Source organism: Pipistrellus kuhlii, unplaced genomic scaffold, assembly GCF_014108245.1.
Source record: "Pipistrellus kuhlii isolate mPipKuh1 unplaced genomic scaffold, mPipKuh1.p scaffold_m20_p_81, whole genome shotgun sequence".
Classification (NCBI taxonomy): Eukaryota; Metazoa; Chordata; class Mammalia; order Chiroptera; family Vespertilionidae; genus Pipistrellus; species Pipistrellus kuhlii.
Genome location: NW_023425586.1, coordinates 588,900 through 614,983, shown reverse-complemented (window position 1 = coordinate 614,983; position 26,084 = coordinate 588,900). Strand labels below are relative to the sequence as shown.

The 26,084-nt window shown below is 62.0% G+C and overlaps 1 protein-coding gene and 1 non-coding gene across 2 annotated transcripts; both read left to right on the top strand.

Moving 5' to 3' along the window:
• The first annotated feature begins 227 nt into the window (after window positions 1–227).
• LOC118712055 (NADH-cytochrome b5 reductase 3) lies at window positions 228–23,330 on the top strand. Its single transcript, XM_036425471.2, has 9 exons — window positions 228–374; window positions 11,225–11,356; window positions 11,913–11,985; window positions 12,314–12,420; window positions 14,103–14,232; window positions 14,693–14,776; window positions 14,954–15,039; window positions 19,484–19,583; window positions 22,387–23,330. The coding sequence occupies exons 1-9, from the start codon at window positions 354–356 to the stop codon at window positions 22,557–22,559; spliced, it is 906 nt and encodes a 301-aa protein (XP_036281364.1). The 5' UTR covers window positions 228–353; the 3' UTR covers window positions 22,560–23,330.
• LOC118712083 lies at window positions 17,669–17,771 on the top strand. Its single transcript, XR_004985957.1, has one exon. It is a non-coding gene; the product is annotated as a U6 spliceosomal RNA (small nuclear RNA).
• Window positions 23,331–26,084: the final 2,754 nt, after the last annotated feature.

Sequence of the window (26,084 nt, the reverse complement as noted above, 5' to 3'; positions counted from 1 at the left end):
TCAGCAGGCGGAGCCCGGTGCTCGGAGCTGGAGCGTCTGCACCTCCGGCCCGCGGCCCCCCCGCCCCGCGGCCCCCCCTCTGTGCACCCCGCGGCCCCCCGCCCCGCGGCCCCCCCTCTGTGCACCCCGCGGTCCCCCGCCCCGCGGCCCCCCCTCTGTGCACCCCGCGGCCCGCGGCCCCTCCGCGCACCCTCGGGCGGCGGGGCGGGGCGGGCGGGGCGGGGCGGCGGGCCGGCCCAGGCCTCCGCCCGGTGAGCCGCGGGCCGGCGCCGCCCTCCTCGGGGTGACGCGGCGGGGCGGGGCGCGGCGCGGACGGACGGACGGAGCCGGCGGAGAGCGGAGCAGCCGGCGCGATGGGGGCCCAGCTGAGCACGGTAGGTGCGGGGCCGGGCCGGGCCGGGCCGGGGCGGAGGGCGGCGCGGGGACCGCGGGCACGGCCTGGGGCGGCGCCCACTGGGACCAGCCGGGGGCCGGGGCCGGGGGCCAGGTGCGGGGTGCGATCCCACCCCGCCGCACCCCCCCCGCCCCGCCCGGCCTGGGCGTGCCCGCGGGCGCCTGACTCACGCCCTGGCCTCTGCCCGGGACCCAGCCCTCCGGCCAGGGATGGCGACCGGCCCGGGATGGCGACCGAGGGCTCCGGGGGCGGCCCGGCCCGCCGCCCTCAGCCGTCCGCGCCGGGCCCCCCATCCCCGCAGCCCCCATCCCCGCCCCCCGTCCTCCCCACTCCCCCCCCCGTCCCCGCCCCCCGTCCTCCCCACTCCCCCCCCCGTCCCCGCCCCCCGTCCTCCCCACTCCCCCCATCCCCGCCCCCCATCCTCCCCACTCCCCCACCCCCCACTCCCCCATCCCCGCCCCCCATCCTCCCCACTCCCCCATCCCCGCCCCCCACCCCCCCCACTCCCCATCCCCGCCCCCATCCTCCCCGCCCCCATCCTCCCCACTCCCCCATCCCCGCCCCCCATCCTCCCCACTCCCCCATCCCCGCCCCCCACCCCCCCACTCCCCCATCCCCCCCACTCCCCCATCCCCGCCCCCATCCTCCCCGCCCCCCATCCTCCCCACTCCCCCATCCCCCCCACTCCCCATCCCCGCCCCCATCCTCCCCGCCCCCCATCCTCCCCACTCCCCCATCCCCGCCCCCCACCCCCCCACTCCCCCATCCCCGCCCCCATCCTCCCCGCCCCCCATCCTCCCCACTCCCACATCCCCCCCACTCCCCCCACCCCCGCCGCCCACGCAGGCACAGCGGCCTCTGGAGTGGGGAGCCAGTGTCTGTGACCTGGAGAGTTTGCGTGCGACCGAGTGTGACAGTGCATGACGCGTGACGGTGTGACTGTGACTGGTGAGCGCGTGTGGCCGAGCACGTGTGCATGTGTGAATGGGAGTGTACACGGGTGCGTGTGGATGCACGTGGGTCTGAGTGCCGGTGTGTGACACGGGGTGGCTGTGCGGGTGAGTGTGCAGCGTGTGGGTGAGGGAGGGTGTGAGGCTGCGGGAGAGGAACGTGCGGCTGAGTGGTGTGTGTGTGTGTGTGTGAGGGTCGGGGTGGGGTATGTGAGTGGGGGGTGTGAGTGGGAGTGTGTGGGTGTGTATGTGGGGAGTGAGTGTGAGTGTATGTGTGTGAGTGGGTGGGTGTGGGTGTGAGTGTGTATGTGGGAGGTGAGTGTGGGGGTGTGTGAGTGAGTGTGTGGGGGTGGGATATGTGAGTGGGGGGTGTGAGTGGGGGTGAGTATGTGGGGAATGAGTGTGAGTGTGTGGGGGGGTGTATGTGGGGAGTGAGTGTGAGTGTGTGGGGGTGTGTATGTGGGGAATGAGTGTGAGTGTGTGGGGGTGGGATTTGTGAGTGGGGGTGAGTATGTGGGGAATGAGTGTGAGTGTGTGTGTGTGTGAGTGTGGGGGAGGGGGTATGTGAGTGTGTGTGGGTGGGATATGTGAGTGGGGGGTGTGAGTGGGAGTGTGGGGGTGTGTATGTGGGGAATGAGTGTGAGTGTGTGTGGGTGTGTATGTGGGGAGTGAGTGTGAGTGTGTGTGGGTGTGTATGTGGGGAGTGAGTGTGAGTGTATGTGTGTGAGTGTGAGTGGGTGTGAGTGGGTGGGTGTGGGTGTGAGTGTGTGTATGTGGGAGGTGAGTGAGTGTGTGGGGGTGGGATATGTGAGTGGGGGTATGTGGGGAGTGAGTGTGAGTGTGTGTAGTGGGGGGGGGTAGGGGTATGTGAGGGTGGGGGGGTGGGTGTATGTAAGTGGGGGGTGTGAGTGTGAGTGTGTGGGGGTGTGTATGTGGGGAGTGAGTGAGTGTGTGTGGGTGTGTGAGGGTGGGGGTGTGGGGGTGAGTATGTGGGGAGTGAGTGTGAGTGTGTGTGGGTGTGTATGTGGGGAGTGAGTGTGAGTGTGTGTGAGTGGGGGGGTAGGGGTATGTGAGGGTGGGGGGGTGAGTGGGGGGGTGGGGGTGTGAGTGTGAGTGTGTGTGAGTGGGGGGGTAGGGGTATGTGAGGGTGGGGGGGGGGTGAGTGGGGGTGTGAGTGTGAGTGTGTGTGAGTGGGGGGGTAGGGGTATGTGAGGGTGGGGGGGTGAGTGGGGGTGTGGGGGTATGTGGGGAGTGAGTGGGAGTGTGTGTGGGTGTGAGTGTGTGTGTGTGGGTGGGATATGTGAGTGGGGGGTGTGAGTGGGGGTGTGTATGTGGGGAGTGAGTGTGTGTGTGTGTGTGTGTGAGGGTGGGGGGTGGGTGTATGTGAGTGGGGGTGTGGGGGTGTGTATGTGGGGAGTGAGTGTGAGTGTGTGAGTGGGGGGCAGGGTGATGACGTGGGGGGTGACGTGGCTGGACGGAAGGGGCTTTGTGCACCGTTAGCGCGCACACACACACACACACGCACACACACACCCGCCGGCGCTCCCTGCCGGGCCGTGGTGTTGGCCGTTGCACAGAGGAAATCAGCTCGGACCTGGCCAGCGGCTCAGCCGGAATCTGTGGAGCCAAAGTCCAGTCCTGCCGTCACTTCGGATTGTCCCAAAGCTGCCTCCCCCACCAGGCCCACCGCCTCTCAGATTTCCCAAAATGCAGAGCGGCTTGGGGTTGTGTTCCCCTGGAGACTGGCCAGAGGGCAGCCCCAGTCACCGGCGGGCTTGCGGGGGGGGGGGTGCGGGCAGGGCTGGGGGAGGGGGCTGAGGGGGAGAACAGGCCCAGCACCTGGGCCTCCCTGTCCCTGCCCTCGGCCTCTGTGAGCGCTCAGTGGCCCACCCCGCGCTGCCCCGGCCGCCTCCCTCAGACTGTGAGGCTCCCGGACCCGGTGTTTGCTGTGAACTAGGGCCCAGCCAGGACTCGGGGGGTGTTCAGACCAGGACATACTTGTGGGCATCACCCCGGCTCAGGCTAACTTCCTGACTGTGCTCCCAGGAATTGCCTTCCCGTCCCCTCCCCCCGGGCTTCTCACCTCTCCCAGCGGCGGTTGGGTTTGTCGCTGGGTCCCGGCACGGCTGTTGCTCACATCGTCTGAACTGCCAGGGCCCCTGGCAGCCCCATGTGAGGGGCGGAGCCCTGTCTTGGGGTCAGGAGACCTGATCCGCCCAGGGGTTACTGGGAATTGCCCCTTTCCTGTGGGACCTGCGGGGCCCCCCGGCCCAGAATACCCACCGCAGACCCAGCGGGGCGCCTGGTGAGGGGCTGCCGTGGTCTGAGGGAGGCCAGCCCAGGCTGGGGCGCCAGGCAGCTTATCTGGGATGTGCAGGCTCCAGGCTCTGAGGAAGGCCTCCCACCCTCCGGGGGCCCAGGGGGCCCATCAAGGGGTTGGCACTTGAATCTACCAGCACCAACCACCTGAGGGGAGCGCTGGGGCCTGGTCCCCTGCCCTCAGCCGCTGTGAGTGCTCAGTGGGCCCACCCCACACTGCCCCTGGCCGCTCAGGCCTCAGTGGTGGTCCCGGGAAACTGGGTGGTCTCCCCTGCAGAAGGCCGCTCTGCAGTCACCTGCCCTCCTCCTGGGCTCCCTTCTCCTGCCCTTGAGGCAAGGAGCCCCGCCCCCGCAGGACTTCCTCCACTCCCACTTCCTGAGGAGGGGACCGGCGGGTGGCCGCTCAGAGCCCAGTGGCACAGCGGGCAATCGGGCAGCAGGCTGGTAAGCTCAGTGCAGGGAGCTGGCATGTGGGGAGGGCTGGGCCTGCCAGGTAGGAGGTCCTGGCACATCCCTCTGCCCACCCAGACCTGACCTGGGCGGAGTGGACGCCAGGGTTCCAGTGGGGAATTCGGGGGTGAGCAGCTGAGCATGGTGCCCTGTGGTGGGGAGCAGGGCAACCCAGCCCCTCAGCTACAGTGGGTGAGCTGGGGGCTCCCTGGAGACAGCCTGGGACTCTGGCACCCCATTTCCTTCACACACACCCCCCCCCCCCTGTGTTATCAGAAGTGAGGAAAGGCGGGTGGGGGTTCCCTCCCGGGGCAGAGCACAGACCACGGAGCACCAGTCAAGGCCCTGGAGGCAGCTTCTGGAGGCAGCTGTTTCTAGAACCCCCGGGGTGGCTGGGGCGAGGTGGTGTGTGTGTGTGTGTGTGTATGTGCGCATATATTATGGGTACAAGCTGTGCAGTTGAGAAGCTGGGGTGAGGCCTTGGCTCGGCCATCTGCCTCCTGTTTACTCTGCCGGCAGCGTGCAGGGTGGGAGGGTGCCGTGCAGGATGGGAGGGTGCGTGCAGGGTGGGAGGGTGCCGTGCAGGGTGGGAGGGTGCCGTAGGCAGGGAGGGGGCTCAGAGCCTGTTTCACTCCACATCCCACCCCTTATGAGCCTGGTACCGCCTCCCACGTTCCGCAGACACAGCCCTGGCTCTCCACTGCCTCTTCTCTGCCGTGTCTGTTTCCCCGCCGACCTGACCACCTCAAGGTGGGTCCCTTGGCCTGTGACCCCCAAGGCCTGCATAGGCCCTGGCAGGTGTGCCCTTTGGGGGTGGCCGGCGGGCCTGCCCACAGCGCCCCCCATAGGAATTGTTTGTACCTGAAGCCCTCTGCTCTCGGGGGCCAGGCGGTGTGGGTGGGCGCAGAGGGGCCGTGTGCTGTGGTTTGCTCAGGGCACAGACTGGAGCCAGACCCCTGGGTTCAAATGCTGGCCTTGGCATTGTCACCCTAGCCTCAGATCCTCGTCTGAAATAGGGGTGTACAGCCCCGCCTCCCAGCTCTGCGGGGTCCCCCGTTGTTGGGAGCGGGGCCTGGAGGCCCCCCGCAAGCATCAGCCGCCCAGTGAGCATTCTTCCCACAGTGGCTCCAGTGTGCCACCTCTGGGAAGTGGGTGTCCTGGCAGGTGAGGGCACAGCCGGAAGCCCGGATCCCAGACCCGGGGAGGGCCCTGCGCTTGATGGTACACAGGATGGGCCGGGCATGCCCCACCCATCTGGCCTCCTGCCCTTGTTCCTGAAGCTTCCAGACACAGAGTCAGAGAGATGCGGGTGGGACTTGTTGTCCCTTCACAAGTTTGCCCACAAACACTGATGGCGAGTACCTGGTCTGAGCTAGAGGCTCTGCTGTTCGGTGTTGGCTGTGACCAGGGTGGGGAGCTGGCGCGCTGTTTGCCTCCAGGGCTGGTGTCCAGGATCTTGAAGGGCTGTGCCAGGGCTGAGGCCGTGGTGTCCTGGACTTGCCTTCAGAGCTGTTGACATACAGTCTCTCATGGCCCAGCACGCACCATGGGCCAGCGTTCGTGGGCTTGGGGCAGGAGAGATTCGGGGTGAGGGACAGAAAACCGGGAACCAAAGCCCAGACTCCACCCTGGGCCTCCCCAGCCTCAGTTTCCCCATTTGTCCAGTGAAGATCACCGTTGGCCTGTCTCCCACCCGGCGAGGATGAGTCAGTGAGGAAATGCACAGGCAGGTGCTGCTTCTCGGGCTGACGCCAGCTGCAGGCCGCAGGGTCTTGTGTTCTTGAACTTGGCCGTGCACTTAAACAGCTGTGCTGGGGGGTAGCTCCTGGGAGAACCGCTCCAGCCGGCTCTCCAGGCCCTTTCCGCTCACTTCCAAGGCTCCCAACAGCCACTTCCTGGGAATGGAGCTGCTTCAACTTTCCCCTAAACAGCGTTCCCCAGGGATGTGGCTTTTCTGACTGACAAGGGAGGGCTTACGGCAGAGGGGTCATCTGGACAGTCCTCCCCCCAGGGAGTTCGGGAGGGAGGCCGGGCTTTGGAAGTCTGCAGACGGCCTGAGTAACTAGGGAGTGCCCGTCAGAGCAGATTGGAGCTGGCCTCTGAAGGGTGAATAGGAGTTTGCTGGTTGGCTGAGGGAAGGGGAAGGGTGTTGTGGGCAGAATATGCAAAGGCCTATATGCAAAGGGAGAATATGCAAAGGCCAAAGGCAAGAGGGCCTTGTGGCTGGTGTTGGGATCATCCTGCGGAGCCATGGTGGGTGTTTGAGGAGGGGTGGAGCGGCCTGTTGGTTGGGCAGCTGAGGGCTCACCCTGGAGAAGGGATATCGGATTGTGCGGGTCAGTGGGGCTCTGGGCTCTGTGACTGGGGCCCTCAGAGGCGGCTTGGGAAGAGCCATTCTTTGGACTTGACAGGCCTGGGTTTGAATCCAGGCTCCGCCCGACTTGTTGCGTGACCATGGGCAACTCACCCAGTCTCTCTGAGAAACAGGGACAACAGTGTCACTTGTCACGAGTGTGGTCCTCCAAGGGTTGGCCGTGGTGTGTGTGACTTGGGGCAAGTTACTGGGCCTCTCTGGGCCTGTTTCCTGCCAGCACCTGAGGCCTTGGGTTGGAGGGAGGATTATCCCAGGAACCATGTCCGGTACCTGAAGCAGTGTCAGCCTTTCCTGCCGCATTTCCTCCCAGCCGGAAATGGGACCACCCTCGTGCACTTGAGAAAGGTGCGGATTGGAGAGGCAGAGAGTCTCCTGAAGGCTGGAGCTGGGCCCCGAACCCTGGTCTCTGGACCCAGTCCTGGGCTGCCAGCAGGGCCTTAAATGAGACCAGGACACAGTGGGTGCTGGTTAGCTGGGCAGGTGGGCCCGGGCCGGCTCCTGCAGGCCTTCCCTTCAGACCCTCCAGTCACAGGCCAGGGGCCCCCTGAGGCCCTGCCTGGGAGAGACACTCATTGTTCTGAGCCCAACCAAGGGCTGTGACCTCAGGCAGCCAGGCAGCTTGAAGCTGCTGCACAGGTTTGGGAGGCGGGGCCAGGCTGGTGTGGGATCCGGGAGCCTCTGCCCTTCCTCGCTTGGCATTCCAGCTCCCAGGGGTAGTGGCCCCACGAGGCTGTCAGGAAAAGTCCTGTGTGTGGACCCACAATTCCCAGGGTATAGACGGCCCCGTGACCTGTGCACCCCCAGCTCCTCTCACATCCCAGGGCCCCTAGGAGGCGGGCAGGGCAGTGGCTCTCCCCTTCCTTCTCCAGAGGGAGCACCGAGGCGCAGAGAGCCTCCCGGTTGAGGGAGAGTGGGGGGAGTTTCCAGGAAGTGGGGAGCAGTAGGGCAGGGGCCACTTCTAGGTCTGTGCTCTGCAGAAGACCATACCTCGCCCTGGCCAGTGTGGCTCAGTGGATAGAACGGTGACCATACCTCGCCCTTGCCAGTGTGGCTCAGTGGATAGAACGGTGACCATAACCTCGCCTGGCCAGTGTGGCTCATTGGATAGAATGGGTGGACCATACCTCGCCCTGGCCAGTGTGGCTCAGTGGATAGAACGGTGGCCTGCGGACTGAAGGGTCCCAGGTTTGATTCTGGTCAGGGGCTCTGCCTCCAGTAGGGGGCGTGCAGGAGGCAGCAATTAGTGAATCTCTCACATCTTTGATATTTCTCTCTCCCTCTTCCTTCCTCTCTGAAATCAATAAACATATATATATATTTTTTTAAAAAGAATATGGCCAAAACCGGTTTTGCTCAGTGGATAGAGCGTCGGCCTGCGGACTGAAAGGTCCCAGGTTGGATTCTGGTCAAGGGCATGTACCTTGGTAGGGGGTGTGCAAGAGGCTGCTGATTGATGATTCTCTCTCATCAATGTTTCTAACTCTCTATTCCTCTCTCTTCCTCTCTGTGAAAAATCAATAAAAAATAGAATATGACACCTCAGGAGTCCCACAAAGGAAGCAGAGAGGCCCCCATAGAAGTAAGGAACTTGGGTCTAAGCTTCCTGGCAGCCAAGGTAAAAAGGGAATATGTAGCATTATGATAAGAACACACAGTCATTTGCTAAGAGATCTGAAGTCAGGGAGGTTTCCTAGGGAGAGTGAGTAAACAAGCTGTGAAACAACTTTTTATTTATTGACTAGAGGCCCGGTGCACGGATTAGGCCTGGCCTGCAGGATCAGCTAAAACCGGCTCTCCGACATGCCAGAGGGGCCCTGGATTACGAGAGGGCACAGGCCAAGGGACCCCACCAGTGCACAACTGGGGCCAGGAAGGGGCCTGGGAGGCTGGCCAGCTGGGGAGGAACCATGGAGGCTCCAAGGGGATTTCCGGCCCATCTCGCTCAGTCCAGATCCGCCAGACCCCAGCAGCAAGCTAACCTACCAGTCGGAGCGTCTGCCCCCTGGTGGTTAGTGCACATCATAGCAAGTTGAGTGGCCTTAGCATATCATTAGCATATTATGCTTTGATTGGTTGACCAGATGACTGGACACTTAGCATATCAGGCTTTTATTACATAGGATTGCTTTGAGAGAAATATCGACTAGTTGCACTTATTTATGCATTCATTGGTGATTCGCATATGTGCCTGCCTGAAATCTCCGTGTATTGGGTGATGCTCTACTACCTGAACTCCGGGCCAGGGCTGAAACAGCTTTCTTTTCTTTTTAAAAAATATATTTTATTGAGTTTTCACAGAGAGGAAGAGGGAGGGATAGAGAGTTAGAAACGTCGAAGAGAGAGAAACATGGATCAGCTGCCTCCTGCACACACACACACACACACACACACACCCCACTGGGGATGTGCCCACAACCAAGGTACATGCCCTTGATCGGAATCGAACGCGGGACCTTTCAGTCCGCAGGCCGACGCTCTATCCACTGAGCCACACCGGTTTCGGCTGAAGCAGCTTTCTTGAGAGCCATTGCTCTATGTGAACTTGTGGGTCTCAGCCTCCCTGTTGGCACCACCAGCGTGGGCTCCCCTACGCCATGCCCCGCTTTTCATTTTGAAATAATTTCAAACTGAGAGTGAAGACTGTCTAAAGGGCTCTCGTATACTCTCCATGCAAATGTTAACATTTGCTGTATTTGCTTTCTTGTGTGTGTATATTTTTTTAACTATCTGAGAATGTTAGAGATACGATGCTCCCTTGTCCCTAAATACTTCAGTATCTTTCTCCTAAGAAGAAGGACATTCTGTTGCCTGCTGCATGGTAGTGAGCAAATCATGGAAGTAACATGGATACAACACTAATGTGTGACCCATGGGCCCGAATTCATATTTCACCATTGTCTCAGGATTGCTCTTCATACCTGTTCACCCCCACCCCCGGGCCAGGACCTAATCCACATTGCACATTGCATTCAATTGTTCTGTCTCTTGGCCTCTAAAATTACCACAAACTGGGTGGCATGAGACAGCAGAAATGTATTCTCTCACCGTTCTGGGCCACAAGTCTGAAAGGGAGTGTGGGAGGGCCAAGGGGAGCCCTTCCCGCCTCTTCCTGCTTCTCGAGGCTGTTGCCATCCTCGGTTTCCTTGGCTTGTGGCCCCATCACTTCACATGGCCGTCTCGGAGTCTCCTCCTCTCTCATAAGGAAGGTTGTCATGGGACTTCAGGCCCCTGGGATAATCCAAGGTGACCTCATCTCAAGACCCTTCGTTTAGTAACGTGTGCAAAGACCCTTTCCAGATGTCCATTCCCAGGTTCTGGGCGGACATCTCTTCTGGGGCCACACTCAGCCTACCAGAGCCCCTTGTAAGCTGCACCAGCTTCTCAGACTTTCTTTGTTGTTTGCGGGGGAGGGGCATTGACATTTTGAAGTTGTGGCCACTTATTCTGGAGATGGGCCCTCAGTGGTTGGAGACGGAGCCCACAGGGCAGTGGTGGGCCCTTACGTGGCGTCAGGAGGCTCACCACATCCCGCCCGTTTCCTGTGGCCCAGATAGCGGAGGCCGCTCAGGACCAGCTTCCGGATGGCCAAGGGGTGGCTGCGGCACAGCAGATGCCCTGTGGGCTCAGCCCGCCAGGAAGCTGGCCTGGGTTAGCCTTTCCATGGCGTATTTCCATCTTCACAGTCTGGGAGTGCGGCTCATGACCCCCATTTCACAGATGGAGAAACTGAGCTCAGAGAGGTTGATGTGCCCAGGGACCAAACAGCTAGAAAGGGCGGGAGGCCTGTTGTCTGTCTTTGCCAAGGTGTCTGTCCTCCCCAGGTAAAGCTGAGCAGTGAGCTATGCTGCCATCGGTGTTGGGTTTTCGGTTTTAAAAAGATCCAAACCACCCCTTAGTGTCTCTGTGAGACTGAGATGGGGGCGGGGGTGGGCAAGAGGCTGGGAAGGAGGAGGCTCAGGGCCACGGAGGGGTGTGGGGGGTCTGAGGTTTACGTGTGTGGCTGGGGAGGCAGGTGGACTCCAGTCCCTCGGGCGAGTTGTGTCACCTCTGAGCTTCCTCCTCGTTTGTAAAACGGTGGTGATGACAGTGCCAACCCATTGGGTTGTCGTGAGCTTCACTTAACGCCGGTGCGGGGCCCAGCATGGTGCTGAGCAGTGACCTCTCGGAGCTTCCAAACCCTGCAGATCCTGGTCCTGTTCGGTTCAGAGAGGGGAAGGGACTTGCCCAGGGTCACACAGCCAGCAAGGACCAGAGCCCAGCTCAGAGCCGTAGCCGCCACTCGCACTTGAGGGCCGAGCCCCAGGCCCCGGGTTTGTCTGCTTGTCTAGATAGGGTTTCATCGGACCAGGGAAGGTGACTGAAGGAAGAAAGGGAGGAGGGAGCACAGGTACACGGTGACTTACATGTGCTCTCTATAAAAATAAGCACAATTACTTGGGAGCTTGACCCCGAGCTTCCTGGCAGCCAGAGCGAAAAGGGAAGCGTGCTCCATCTTGTACTACTTTCATCATCTCTGTTCCTCGGGGCAAAGGGAGCGCTTCCAGTGCTCAGTAATGCCCTGGTGGCTCAGGAGGCTGGTGTTTGTAACCGCTCCAGCCGGCACAGAATGCAGGCTGGGTTCCTGGTGCAGACGGTGAGGAGAGGGGCTCTTGGCAGAGGGCACAGCTGGTGTTGGCGGAAGGGGGTGGCAGGCCTCCCCAGGCTGCACTGACCTGCGGTCTGTCCCTGTCGTTCCAGTTGGGCCACGTGGTCCTCTCCCCAGTCTGGTTCCTCTACAACCTGCTCATGAAGCTGTTCCAGCGCTCCGCCCCGGCCATCACCCTCGAGAGCCCGGACATCAAGTACCCACTGCGGCTCATCGACAAGGAGGTGCGTGCGGCCTGCGGGTCACGGGGCGCCCCCTCCCCTGCCTGGCCTCGCTTTCAGACCACTTAGCGGGGTTTCTGGGGCTTTGATCCCAGCTCCTTCGCCCTGACCAGCCTCTGCCCCGCCTTGGAGGGAAAACGGCTGCCACCCTCCCGCCCTGGACTGGGCGCGAGGCTGCCACGTCTCCTGCCCTGTGCCGCCCGCGCAGCCATGGCGCCCCGGGGCACGGCGCTTTCTCAAGCGCCTCTGGAGCCTCGGCCAGCGCGTGTGGGGCCTTGTCTCAGCCAGCCCCTGGGCTCCTCCTGCCGCCCCTGGGTCCCTCCGTCCTGCCCCTGGAACTTTCTGGGCCACCTCAGCCTCCCTCTGGGCCCGAGTGCCCCTCCCGCTCTGGCAGGCTTCCTGGGCCCAGGGCCAGCGAGACCTCTGTGCCCTCACACACGGTCTGACGCGGCATCCTGTCACTCCCCTCGGTGACTAGGGGGCACTGGCGAGGAGGGGGCTCTGAGGCCTGGCGGCCCCTCTGCCCTGGGTGCCGCCCCACAGCTCGGCCTCTTTGCAGATCATCAACCATGACACCCGGCGGTTCCGCTTTGCCCTGCCATCACCCCAGCACATCCTGGGCCTCCCTATTGGTGAGTGCGGCCCACCCAGCTCCGGAGGCGGGTGCTAGGTCAGAGGCGGGAACTTTGCACTTCAGCGAGGGAGGGCCTCAGGAGGAGGAGGCAGCTGCCGTGGCCTTAAGAGTAAGCGTCAGAGCGAGTGAGGGAGGAGTCACCCGGGGCCCTGGCAGTGGCTTCAGCACAAGCAGGGGCGTGCTGGCGGGAAGCTGGCATCCCTGAGCTGGCAGCGGGAGCCCAGCACGGCAGGGGTGAATGCTGGGTGGGCCCCGGGAGGTGGGTGACAAGGCCCCGCGACCCTGCGGGGCTAGCTCCTGACCCAGGTCACCTGCGCGTCCCGCAGGCCAGCACATCTACCTCTCGGCCCGGATCGACGGAAACCTGGTCATTCGGCCCTACACGCCCGTCTCCAGTGACGACGACAAGGGCTTCGTGGACCTGGTCATCAAGGTGAGGTCTGGGCCACGCCCCGTGGAGACAGGTGTGGGGAGACCACACCATAGCCGAGGCCTCCGGGGACCACGTCCCCCGAGCCCTGTCTCTGCTGGCCCGGTGCCTCCTGCGCCTGGTTCTGAGCGAGGAGCAAATGTACCGACCAGCAACGGCCGCGCGTGGCGTCCGGGCAGAGGGCCGAGCAGCTGGCCCAGCTCCCTTCCCCTGCGCTGCATCCAGCCACAAGAGCTGTGGGCGGGGGGCTGCAGAGAGGGGCCGCTTACAGGCTGTGGATCAGCCATTACCGGCCGCGGACCAGCAAGGACTGTAAAGGCCCGGAGAGAGAAGGGCCTTTTATGAAAACCAGCAGCACAGACTTCACAGCAGCCTCCCACGGCCTCTGATTCCACGTCCAGCGGGTGTGAACCAGCGGGGCTGGTGGTGGGGCCTTCACAGACCATCCCCAGTCAAGGCCCAAGCCCCCGGGCCCTGGCTGACTCTCCCAACTGCACTGTGAGGGCCCAGGCCCCCTCGCTGGCCATTGGTGTGGGGGGGCCGGGCTGGCTCTGCCTGGGCCCCCCTTTGGCTCAGTGCTGTTCAGTCCCCCGCTGGCCCCAGCCTGCTCTCAGGACCCCGTCTTAGCTGGGGAGCCGGCAGTGAGCATGTGGGACCCGGGGCTGAGCCTGGAATGGGCACTGGGCAGGGTGGGTGAGAGCTGCTGAGCGGGCGGCAGCGACAGCTGAAGAGGAGAAGGGCCTTTCGGTGCACAGGCGTGAGGTCAGGAGGAAGCACGAGGGCTGAAGCCCCACAGGGCAGGGGTCAGGTCCCGTAGGTCAGCAGGCAGGCCGGGCCGGGAGATGCTGGGAGATGCTTGTGCAGAAGCAAAGGGAAGGGGCAAGGGTTGGAGCATCTGTCCTCATTGAAACACTCCGACCGAATGAGGTGTTGGGGTTCGAGTACAGGATAAAACCTTACGCTGACCAGGCCCCTCCTGGCTGGGAGGCCCGCTGGCCGCCAATGGCCCAGGATGGCGGTCCCAGTCCTGGCTCCTCCCTGGCACACAGCGCGCCCTGACTGCCCTTCCCTCCCCCTGCACTCCCTGCCCCCTCCCCCACACCCCACCCTGTGCTGTAGGCACCTCGGCTCCTCTCCTCCCTGGTCCCCAGCCCTGGCAGGCCGCTGGCTTTGTGCTCCCTCCCTCCCAGCCGCCTTTCTGTGTGCCCGTCACCTGGCGCCCTTCAAGGCCAGCGCACATGCCCGGTGCTCCTCTGTCTCCGCGTCTCTGTCTGAGGGCTGAGGCGCTTCCTTTTCCCCAAGCTGAGGCCCCAGAGGGCGGGCAGGAAGTTGTTCTGAGTGAGGATGACAGGGAGGATGGAAGAGCCGCTGGCCTTTACTGAGCTGACCCCCGAGTCTCCCGTCGGGAGGTCACGGAGAAGTTCCTGGGGGAACGTTAATAGGTCAGCTGAAGCCATGGGGTCGCTGCCCTCTGTACCCCAGGCTGACGCGATGCGTTCCAAGGACACACTGGGGGAGGGCAGACTCCTGGGGCACAGCCGGGTACCTGGTAATGGGTGGGGGGGGGCATTCTGTGACAGGGCCACCCCCAGGCTACAGAGGAACCCCCAAAAGTCACTCCCATGAGGCTCAGAGCTCCCCACAACCCTGGGCACGGGAGTGAGGCCTGTGGGTGTGTCTTGCAGGTTTACTTCAAAGACACGCACCCCAAGTTTCCCAGCGGAGGGAAGATGTCCCAGTACCTGGAAGGCATGAAGATCGGAGACACCATCGAGTTCCGGGGCCCCAACGGGCTGCTGGTCTACCAGGGCAAAGGTGAGGGGGCTGCCCTGCCCCCAGGACCCGCAGGCCCGTGGTGCCGGCGCAGGGCCTGACTGCTGCTTCTGGGTGACGCTTGTTGGACAAGCTCTCTCCTGGGCCTCAGTTTCCCCAGCTGTACAGGGGATGAGCGGGCCAGCGCAGGGGTTGCAGCTGGCTGCCCTTGGAGGCCACATCCGACCCACAGACCAGCCTCGTTAGGCTGAGAACAGCGGGAGGTTGTGCTGGGAGCCTCCGTGTGCCAGCCTCCGCCGCTCCCCACGCATCTGCACGGGGGAGCCACGCTGGGCTCCTCTGGCCTTCCGTTGGCCCTGTGTCCCACCGCCCCTCCCTTACCCGCCTGGCTGGCGCTGGCCGGTGGGCACCTGCACCTCCACCCCCAAGCAGGGGCCGGCTCTCCAGCCCATCCGACCCAGACAGCGTGCTGGAGAGCCGGCCTCACCCTTCTCCTCCCCAGGGAAGTTCGCCATCCGCCCGGACAAGAAGTCCAACCCCGTCATCAAGACGGTGAAGTCGGTGGGCATGATCGCGGGCGGGACAGGTGAGTGGTCCGGCCCCTGGCGGAGTCCCCAGCGCGTGGACGCTGTGGGGGGCGTGAGGGTGTGTGAGGGTGTGGGGGGCACAGATGTGGGCTGCCCCAGGTCCTGGCATCTCCCCTGGTGCCTGCTGGCCCCCCGTCTGTGTGTACAGCAGGGGCTCACCAGCTGCCGTTCTGCAGGGATCACCCCGATGCTGCAGGTGATTCGCGCCATCATGAAGGACCCGGATGACCACACCGTGTGCCACCTGCTCTTTGCCAACCAGGTCAGTGGGCGTTCCCGAGGGGCAGACCGGCCCCTGCTGAGGGGCGCAGGGCCTTGGGGGACGTGTGCGAGGTGCTCGGGGCAGCAAGCATGAGGGTGCTCTGAGGCCGTGTGCCCGGCAGCCTGTGTGGCAGCAGGTGGGGTGGGCGCTTCAGCCCAGAGCCCGTGTCTGGCCTGACACATGGGGGTTGGAGAGGCACAGACACCTCCACCTGAGAGCTCCCCTGGCTGCTTCCTCCAAACCGCAGAGCTCCCTCCGTGGGCAGAGCTCCCTCCGTGGGCAGAGCTCAGAACCCGCCAGTGAACTGGGCAGATGCTGGCCGGGCTGGGGCGGGCCTGGGGACGGGCCGTGTCACCGGAGAGGCGCTGGGAGTGCACCGGCCCCAGGGCCCTGAGCTGGGGTGTGGGGCAGGGCTCGGTCTCTCTTCTGAGTGCATGTCCTCCTCCCCACGCCTGCTGCCTGCCCACCCTGGCCTGCTGTGTGGCCTTGGACAAGTCACTTTCCCTCTCTGTGCTTTGAGCCCTCCGCTAAAACGAGCAAGGCCATCCCAAGTCTGTCCTTCAGTGTTTCGTGGCTGGGGATGTGGGTGTCACAGAGACGCCCGTCAGGGGAGGCCGAGGTGAGACAGTCCTTCCCGGCAGCGGAGGCCGTGCCAGGAGCGGGCTGGGCTGGCCCAGGCTCTGCACCGTCCGTCTGAGGAAGCTGAGCTCGAGGAACTGACTGGCCTGAGCTGCTTGGACACTGCACAGTTACAGAAAGATGCCCTGTGGCCACCAGGACGGCCTTCCCGGGCCCGGGGTGGGTGGGAAGAGCCGGAAATTCCAAGCTGCTGGCAGCAGGAGGGCAGGCAGCAGCTGCCCTGTCCGTGCTGGGCGCGTCTCTGAGGAGGCCGTCAGCCTCTCCCAGTGGCCGTCCCCGCGCTGAGCCGGTAGCCGGGGCGGTGGTGCGGCTGCCCTGCCTCTGAGCTCTGGACACGGAGCCCCAGAGAGGGTGTGGCCTGCATGCGCTACAGGACGTGGTGGAGCCAGTGTATTCTATGAAAAGTCACTGGAGCCCACGCATATTTCGTGGAAAATAGCCATATTTTTTCGAACGTCGTTTTGTTTCATGTCAGGAAGCCTTTGTGGTGCCTGGCTCCATGCGTGTTCTGCACTCGGTGCGATGACTCAGGCCACGATGCCCCCAGAGGGTCCCAGCCTTCCTGCGGGAACGAGGGGACGATGCTCATCAAGTCCTCGTATCAGATGGAAATCGTCTGACCTCACAGACGCTCTGGAGGGTCCCTGGGACCCCGGCTCACAGGCCATGCTGAGTGGGCATTGCCACTTTGCCCACCCAGGTCTTGTCGCTCCTCTGCTTCATCCCAAGAGGGAGGACGCGCGCCAAGCCCCTCCTAAGGGAACACGCCTTTCAGAAGGACATTAGCCCTGACCGGTGGCCCAGTGGTTAGAGCTTCAGCCCACGGCCGGAAGGTGGAGGATTCGATTCCTGGTCAGGGCGTGTGCCTCAGGTGCAGGCTCCATCCCCAGCCCCGGTCAGGCACCTGCCGGAGCAGTCACTGTGTCCACATTGATGCTTCTCTCTCTTTCCCACTCCCCCCTCCCCTCCACTCCCTCTGAAAACATCACGGATAAAAACCGCCAGCGAGGACGTTAAAGGAGAGTTCAGAGCAGGGGGCTGATACTGTGAAGGAGCTGGTTCCTTATAAAGTAATACTCGTTTCCGGGGGTATTGCCCCCCCCTTCCACGTGACAACAGCACAGCGTGGTCAGAGAGATGGTGCGTGCGCAGCCAGGGCGTTCTGAGCAGGAAGAGTAACGGGAGGACTTAGCACCGATGTGACAGCCGGTAGAAAAGCACACGGTGGAACCGCAGCTCTAGAGCCGCACGTGAGACCTAGGCTCCCTGGTCCCGCTGCGTTTCTGGTGGTGACGAATGTCCAGACGGTGCTGGAACATGCTGGAACATGCTGGAACATGCTGGAACATGTGGCCATTCGCATTTAAATTCAGATCAAAATGGAAAACGTGCTTTTCCAGTCTCGCTAGCCACATTGCATGGGTTCCGTAGCCACATGTGGCCAGCGGTTCCGGCAGCGGATGACACCGGCCTGGGGCATTGCCCTCACTGCGGAAGGTTCTGTAACGCGGACCTGGGAACAGGCCCAGGCGTCTGAGACTGATGGATGCAGGGACATCGCAGCCTGAGCAGAGGAACGTGGCGTTCAGTCCTGCCAGTGGTTGGTTGGTTCCTGGTGAGGGCACAGGCCGGGTGTGGGCTCGATCCTCAGTGGGGGGCATGCAGGAGGCAGCCGATAGATCGATAGATGTTTCTCACATTGGTTCCCCCCCTCTAAAATAAAATAAAATAAAAATTGGGTATTGGGTGGCCCTAGCTGGTTTGGCTCGGTGGATAGAGTGCCAACCTGTGTACCAAAGGGTTCCAGGTTCGGTCCCCAGTTAGGGCACATGCCTAGGTTTCGGACTCAATTCCCAGTAGGGGGCATGCAGCAGGCAACTGATCAATGATTCTATCTCATCATTGATGTTTATATCTCTGTCTCCCTCTGCCTTCCTCTCTGAAATCAATGAAAATGTGTTTTTAAAAATTAAAAATAAGCGGATGTTGGGTGCTCGCTTTGGCAGCACATGTACTAGAATTGGAACGATACAGGGATGAGCACAGCCCCTCACAGGGATGACACGCCTATGGGGGAAGAGTGAGTGTGTTCCCACAGGGAGGACGATGCCGTGAAAGGCCGAGGAGCTGAGGAGGCGGGGCTTCTGAGGGCAGAGTGACCTGTGGGAGGTAAAGGATGCCTTTGGGGTGAAACCATGGACGGTTGTCTCTGGCCCGTGATCCTGAACATGAAGCATTTGTAAGCTTCGGAATGGCTCTCTGTTAAATAACAATTAAGAAATACAAAAGGGGGAAAGGAATGGTGGGTTAGTTGCTATGCATTTGGGAAAAACTAAGTAGGTCCCTCCTTTTCCTCCCGTAGAATGAGGTTTAGGTTAAAGATGTACATGTAAAAAACAACAACCCCCCGAAGCTTAGAAAGTAGGGAGCGTTTTTCCAAGGACTGTTGCGTGAATGAGTGGCTGGGGACGGCCTGTCTAAGCCAGGCGGAGAGGAAAGACTGGTGGAGTGAGCTCTCTGCTGAGGATTAAAAGCATGTCCATGTTCTTGTTTGGGTGAGAAAACATTAACAAGGTAGGAAGATACAGAACTAAGAAAAAACATATAACATCACCAATAGAAATGAATATCCTTAATATTAAAAGTTTTATAAACTAATAAAAGTGATGACTAGACCAATGACAACTTATTTTTTTTAAATATATATTTTATTGATTTTTTTTTTTTACAGAGAGGAAGGGAGAGGAATAGAAACATCAATCAGTTGCCCCCTGCACACCTCCTACTGGGGATGTGTCTGCAACCGTGACTGGAATTGAACCTGGGTCCCGTCAGTCTGCAGGCTGACGCTCTATCCATTGAGCCAAACCAGTCAAGGCAATGACAGACTTATTAATTATATACCGGTATGTAAAAGACTAAGGACCAGCCAGTCGGTATGATGCACACTGACCAAAAGGGGCAGACACTCAACTGAGCTGCCGTGACTTGGCAGCGGCAGTTCTCAGGTGATGCACCCCTGAACCAGAGAGGAGGGACCCCGTCCCTAGCAGGGCCACAGGAGTCCACCAGGCTGCAAGACCCCACCTGCCAGAGGACCCCACTCACTCCGCAGACTCCCTTCGAGCCGTAGTGCCGCCCCAGGTGGGGCCGGCTCCAGGGTGTATCGGGCCTGTCTCTCCCAGTCACACCCCACCTGCCACCTCTTAAATCCTGTCCTTTCAGTGCGCACTAATCCGTGTACTGGGTCACTAGTAAAATAGAAAACATGCGATTTGCCTTCTATCGGTCTGACTGGCAAAGATCAGAGTTGGTACCCAGTGTGGGCAATGGTGTGGGGGGAGGGACACTCCCTGTCGTGCCCCTGCGAAGTCTGGGAAGGCTTCCCGGAGGAGAGGGCCATGGCTGAACTCGGGGGCCGTGGGCTGCCAGGCGTCTGATTTCCTGACTTAGGGATGTGCAGCCTGAGATGCCCGAACCTGGAGGCTTGTCCCGGGGATGAGGATGGAAACTATCGCTGAGCCACACGTTAGTTTAAGAATCAGTCACCCCGTAGGGACCGGCACGTCTTCCCTCTGTTCCCCCCTCTCCACTCCCATTGCACCGAGCACACCCCCCACAGCTCAAAGCCCTTTGCGAGCTGCACGGGCACGGAGCCCCTTCCGCGCAGCCTGACCCGCTCCTGTGTGAGCTGAGGGTGATGCTTCCGGGAGGCTGCTGAGCTGTGCCGAGCGTGGGCCCGGGGCAGGCGAGATGAGCCGCCGTCCCTGCCGCCATCCTCCTGACCCGGGACTTGTCCCCACAGACCGAGAAGGACATCCTGCTGCGGCCGGAGCTGGAGGAGCTGAGGAACGAGCATTCCGCGCGCTTCAAGCTCTGGTTCACGGTGGACAAAGCCCCTGAGGGTGAGGCTGCAAGCGGGCAGGCGGGCTGGGTGGGGCGCCGGTGTCCCCTGTGCTGCCCTCACTGCATGCTCTGGCCTAGCCTGTGAGAGGGACTGGGGACCCGGGGACCCCGTCTCGCAGGTGAGGAAGGAGGGGTCAGAGAGGGGAAATAAGCACCCCCGTCACACTGCCACACAGCTGGAAAACATCACAGCCGGTCCTCCGGAGCCCCGGCTGCACTGCCCCCTGCTGGGCGAAGGAGGAGCCCTTCCCCGGATGGCACTCGCCGCGGGCAGGTCTGGGGCAGAGCTGGGTGCTGATTGCTCCCACCCTGTAGTGTGTGCCCTGTTAGGCCCATTTTTCTCTCCAGACATCAGCCCGGGGGTGGGCTAGACTGACGGACGGTAACCCCTCCCTGTCCAGGTGCCTAAGCTGTTTGCCAAGGTCACACAGTTGATTGTGGAGGAACCAAAACCATGTAGGAGACGGAGTGAGGGCCCCCCCCCAAACTTGAACTGGGCTGCCCTCTGGGAGCAAACAGCTTCATCTCCAGCCTTAGGAAGGTGCGGGTGTAAAAAGAGTACCTTTGCTGTGGGAAAGGCAGCAGGCCAGGCTTCTTGGTGGGTAATCCGGTGATGTTTGCTTCGGGGATAGAGGCAGTAGGGAGTGGTGGGGAGTGGGGCGAATTGGAGAGCAGGTGCCCTGTCCATAGTGGGCAGCCCCTCAGCACCATGTCAGTCGGTTATGCAGGAATTCAGCCCTGCGACCAGGCCTCTCTGCTCTAGGGCTGGATCTGCGTTTTCAGGGAAATTTCTATTGTTAAAAGCAGTGTGTTTTAAGTCGCCACGTAGACGCCAGCTTGTACTCTCATTCTCGCTTGCCAGCCCCACTTGCTCGGCCTCCAGCTTCTCGCCCAGCCCGCAGTCCACTGGGACTCGGCCACGTGGTGGGGACACACCGCTCTCTGCTGCTCCCGGGAGGGAGAGGCGCGCTCTGGGCTGGCGCCCGCCTAGTGCGCTGCGTCCTCTGGGCCCATCCCAGGGGAGAGCCCACCTCACTGTGGACCTGACGGCTGTGCCCCGAGGCCTCTGGCTGGTCGGCCGTCCGGGGCCAGCCCGTCTGGGTACGGGCTCCCTCCCGGTCGGTGCCCGCTGTGTGCTCACGGAGCCGGCCTGGCCCCGGGGCTGGTGTTCCAAGCGGGGAAGGAAGAGGCTTATTGGGCGCTCACAGAGCACGGGGGCCGGTGAGACCCAGGGAAGACCGTGCCGGTGGCCGGGCAAGGCCTTGCGTGAAGCCGGGCGGGGGCCCTGGTTCTGAGTCGCAGCTGCTCTTCTGGCAAAGAAAGCGGCCTTTCCCGGGTCCCAGGTCTCAGTCTAAAGGGAGAGGCGGAGGGGAAGGGCGGAGAGGGGCGGGAGGCCCTGTGTTCTGTGCAGGCTCTAAGGGTGCGGTAGGGGGCGCTCACTAGCCGCTATGGGAACGCCTTGCCGGTGGCCATTGGAAGGCCCGTCCACTGGAGGAGGGGCCAACACCTACCCCTGCTGGTGGCACCGGCAACGCCAAGACTCAGTGCCGCCCCCCAGGGGCTGTTGCACTGGACAGTTCCGGGCCCAGGGAGGTGCGTGGGCTCTCCTCTCGGCTTGTTTGGCCACGATTCGAGGGCCTTAAGGCGTGGCTCTGACATTAGCACAAGCTGCCCTCTGGGTGCCGAGGAGGAAGGGGCAGCTGAGCAGCACAGCCCTCCGGAGCTCAGCAGGACGAGGGCCCGCCCACCTGGCAGGTGCAGCTGGCACGCTCCCCGCAGGCCACCTCAGCACACCGCCTGTGAAAACGGGGGGTGCCACACCTGCACATTCCGTTCGTTAGCAAACACCGTTCCGCCCGGGCGGTTTTTACGAGGCCCTTTCCGATGTGTTGCCCAGCTATGAAAATGCCACGTGTCTGCCCTGCCTCGTTCCAGAGGCCGTTAGGCAGCTTAAGAAGCTTCCCCAGTGAGTCAGAGGGCAAACAGAGTGGGTGAGGAGACAAGGGCAGGGCTGTGACAGAATCAGGAATGGGGTTTTTACAAAGCCATGGACTGGAATGCACGCTTGCTGCAGATCCTGAGCTTCCCAGCAGCCAAAGTGAAAAGGGGATGTGGTCGGTTACCCAGATCAGTGCCCATACGATAGCAAATTCTCCGGTGCTCAGAGCTGGGACTGCTGGCCCTGGCACGGCACCCCTAGCGTGGTGCAGTGAGTGTCCATCGAGCCAGGCCCCTCGGTCTGTCTCCGGTACTGGACCTTGGCTTCCAGAACTGTGTTTCTGTTGGTGTGCAGGGCTTTAGCGAGACATTTCCAGCCAGAAAACAGAGACCAGCCAGATAACCAGGGGTCCAGGGTGGAGGGACTCGGTTCAGGGCTGTGGGCGGCTCCTCTTCCTTTCCTGCCCTCCATCAGACTCCTGCCAGCCTTCAGTCCCATCAGTCTGCTGTACTCTGAGGGGCTGTTGCCGCCTGGGTGCGCAGGCCTCAGCCAGTGACCATGGACAACTCAGTTCTGGGTCCTCTGGGCCTCAGCTTCCACGTCTGCTAAATGGGCCCATTAGCCCTCTCCTGTCCACCCCGGGGTTCTGAGGGCCGATGGAAGTGAAAGGCTCTGGGAACTGGAGACAAGAGGGCCGAGCTGCGCTGCGGGCAGCCAGGCCGGCGGCAGCCTCTCTCCTCCTCGGTGCGGTCGGAAGAAGGGAAGCGTTCGGGCCGGGACGCACCCGCCACGGGAGGGTGCTGGGCGGGGGAGTCATCGGCAGCCACGGGGCGTGCGTGGGCTCACCTCGGCTCCCCCTGCAGACTGGGACTACAGCGAGGGCTTCGTGAACGAGGAGATGATCCGGGACCACCTCCCGCCGCCGGAGCAGGAGCCGCTGATCCTGATGTGCGGGCCGCCGCCCATGATCCAGTACGCCTGCCTGCCCAACCTGGACCGCGTGGGCCACCCCAAGGAGCGCCTCTTCAGCTTCTGAGGCGGGCGTGCCGCCTGCCGCCCGCGTCCTGTCCCTGCCCGCACCCGCCCTCCCGCCCTTTACCCTCTCCCCGCATCCTCACCGTGCCCGGGGCTCACCCCGGCCTTCGGGATCCGGGTTTGATTGCTGTGGCCGCCACGGCCGCCTTCAGGACAGGCTCCTGGCGGCCCGCACTGGTTCTTGCAGTGATGGCCGCCCGGGCTCAGGCCCCCCTCGCCCACCCCACACACTGCGGGCGGCCGCCCTCCCAGAGCAGACACGGGGAGGATCAGATTACAGGGCGGTCAGAGCTGCGGGCCCCAGGGCCCCCTGCCACCGCCGGGGCCCCCTGCACCCCTCACTGCCCGCCAGGGCCGGGCCTCAGCACCTGACACTACAGGCGGGCACCACCCGGAAGGCCCTCCGCAGGGACTGCTGGGCGAGGCTGCCCAGCCCAGGCTGGGAGGAGGCCCCCCTGGCCCGCACATGGCCCCTCCGGAGCCTCCACATTTCCCCGTGGCACCCAGACAGGGCAGCTGTGGGAGTCCCAAGCTGTCGCTCAGTGGTTAGAGCCACCACTTCAGGGCCCTGGGCCCAGCCTGATGCAGAGGAGGACAGAGCCGATGCTTATTTCTTCCTCCGCCCGCACCCGCCTCCGCTGCCCGCGCCGCCCGCGTGGGCAGACTCAGTGCCGCGTGGTTGCCTTTAGACAGCGGTGGGCTGGCCTCCAGCATAGCAGCTTTTTCAGTCATTTATGAGCAGAGAAAACGTTGAAATAAAACTTAGCTGATGCTAACTCTCCTCGGCTCCCTGAGGCTGTGTCCCCGTGGGGGGCGGGAGGGGTAGGCTGCGTGGGCCTGGCCTTCAGTGCAGGAAAGGACACGAGAAGAACACCCCCCCCCCCCCAGGCCAGCGCGGTGACCAGTGACGCCAAATGCGCCCCGAGGGGCCCGCTTCTCCCGTGCCTGGGGGTGGGGCTCCCTGTCCTCACTCGCCATGACCCCTCGGCGGACTGGCTGCTTCCAGCCGGGGGTCCTGTGAGGAGCTGGCTGCTCTGCCTCCTTCGGGCTGTCTCCAGGTCAGATGCCCGGCGGGGGGGCTGGGGCTGCACCGGGAGGCCAGCATTAAGCTCCCCACGTGCCCATCGTCCATGTTGCCTCGGAGGGAGAGGCCTGGCGGGACTTCAGGTCTGCCTGGTACTCGCCTGTCCCAGAGGCTTCCTTTTGGTTCTCGGCCCGACAGCCCGAGAGGAGCAGGAGCAGCCATGAGCCCCACGCCGCTGCAGGCAGGCTCAGTGGTGAATGGCTTTGGGGCCGGAGGTGGGGCTGGTGAGGCCCCAGCGCTGCCCTGTGGAAGGCTCCCGGGCCATTCCAGGTGCTGGCGACCCTGGCTGCCCCCACACGCTCTTCCCTGCTCCCGCAGCTGGCGAGCAAGGCACCAGGCAAGGAAGCGGTGTGAATGCCGGGAGGGAAGCCCTTCCAGGAATGACCTGCGGGGCGTGGCGGGCAGGATCCGCCCGCCGGGGTAGCAGGTGTTTGCGGTGTGGGGACAGCAGGCGAGGAGCCTTGTGGTCAGAATAAGCTCGTGGGACAGACTTCCAGACGGATCGGAGGAGGAGGCGGCGGCTGAGGTGATGATGCAGATGAGGTTGGATTTGTGTGACGGGCACGTGCAAAGGCCCTGGGGCAGGGACCTGCTGGCAGCTCAGGGGTCAGTAAAGGCCAAGTGGCTGGAGCGGAGCGGGGAGAGGTGGAGATGGGTGAGTTAACAGGAAAAAAATGCTTGGGGGCCAGGGGCGTCCCTTTTTCCTCTCCTCTTCTGTCCCCAGTGGGCAGGAAAGGGACTGACCTGGGGACCCCAGGCACCCACGGCCCTTCTCCACACCACTGTGTGCTCCTCTGCTGAGCACTGGATACACGTCAGTCTGCTCATTCCTGCCTCCATCTGGAGGGTGAAAGAACGGGCCTGTGGGTCAGGAACTGAATGCACATCTGCCTGAGCCCACTGGCAGCTGCCTCCTGGAGCCGGGAAGAAGGGCATGAACTGGATCTGGTCTCCCTCTCTCCTGGTCTCAGTTCCCCCACCTGTAAGATGGGCGCGTGAACTAGGTCAGTGATTCTTCACCCTCTCAGACTTGACATCCTTTTAAAATAACAGGCCCTTTATCCCCTGAAGTGAGTTCACAGGTAATGTCTCACACACGCACACGCACACACAGCTCTGTGTTATAAAAGAGCCAGAAAGAAACGGGATTTATAACACGGGGAGGTCAGGGTTTGCCCAAATGCCAGGTCCCTGAACTGCCTCAGCCCCAATTGCAGCCGGGCTCCCAGGCGGCACGATTCTTGGTCACTTTCCAAACAAAGCGGCACCCGTTCCTCGGCTCCTGCGCAGTCCTTCCCGGCAACTCCCTGTTCACGCCTGACAAACAGTCCTGCGCGTTTGCACAGGAATTTGAGCAAAGCCTGGCTCGGATCGCACCAGCCTCTCGGCTCCAGGAAGGTCGCTGGAGATGGAGGCTGTCCCACCTCCACGTGACTGGATCTCTCCTCTGGACCAGCACTGCCAACCGGTGGTCCGGGCACCACTGGTGGTCCATGAGTCCAAAAGGTGGCGACCGCTGCTCTGGACGACCAAACAGGACTCCACAAAGCTCAGAAATGCTCCTGGGGAGGCCACCCCACTGAGGATCCCAAAATTACTTGATCTCGGTTAATGACCCTATTGTGCTGGCTTTTAAAAACCATTGGACTGACATACCTTCCACTTAAGGCTCCACAGCGCTTTAATTCCCGCACCCCCCGGCTGCTTCCTGGTTCTGCACCTGCCGCCGCGGTCCAGCTGGCCCAGGCTGGGGCACAGAGTGGGCCTCCCGCCCCCTGCATCCTGCACCCTGGGAGGGAGGGCATAGTGGCCGCTGTTCGCAGCTGAGAAAAGGAAGGCCAGCCCGGGAGGGACCTGGATTCCGCTCTGTCTGGTGCCCAACTCCAGACCTCTGGATTTCTTTACCAGCTCTTGCCCAGTTTTTCCATGGAGCTTCTGGTGACAGATTTTTAATGGTTATTATTTTTTTTATTTCAGAGAGGAAGTGAAAGAGTGCCTGAGAGAGAATTGAACTGTGACCTCCAGGTTCATAGGTTGGTCGACACTCAACCACTGAGCCACACCAGTTGGGCCTGATGCCAGATTTTTAATATAGTGTGATGTTCTGTCAAGTGCACATAACTCATTAACCAAAGTCACCATTTATTTTTATTTTCTTTAAAGTGGACTTTGTCATACTTTTAAAAAATATATATTTTATCGATTTTTTTTTTTTACAGAGAGGAAGGGAGAGGGATAGAGAGCTAGAAACATTGATGAGAGAAAATCATTGATCAGCTGCCTCCTGCACACCCTCCACTGGGGATGTGCCCGCAAACAAGGTACATGTCCCTGACTGGAATTGAACCTGGAACCTTTCAGTCGACAGGCTGACGCTCTATCCACTGAGCCAAACCGGTTTCGGCATGTCATACTTTTAAAATTCATTTTTGCCCAAACTAG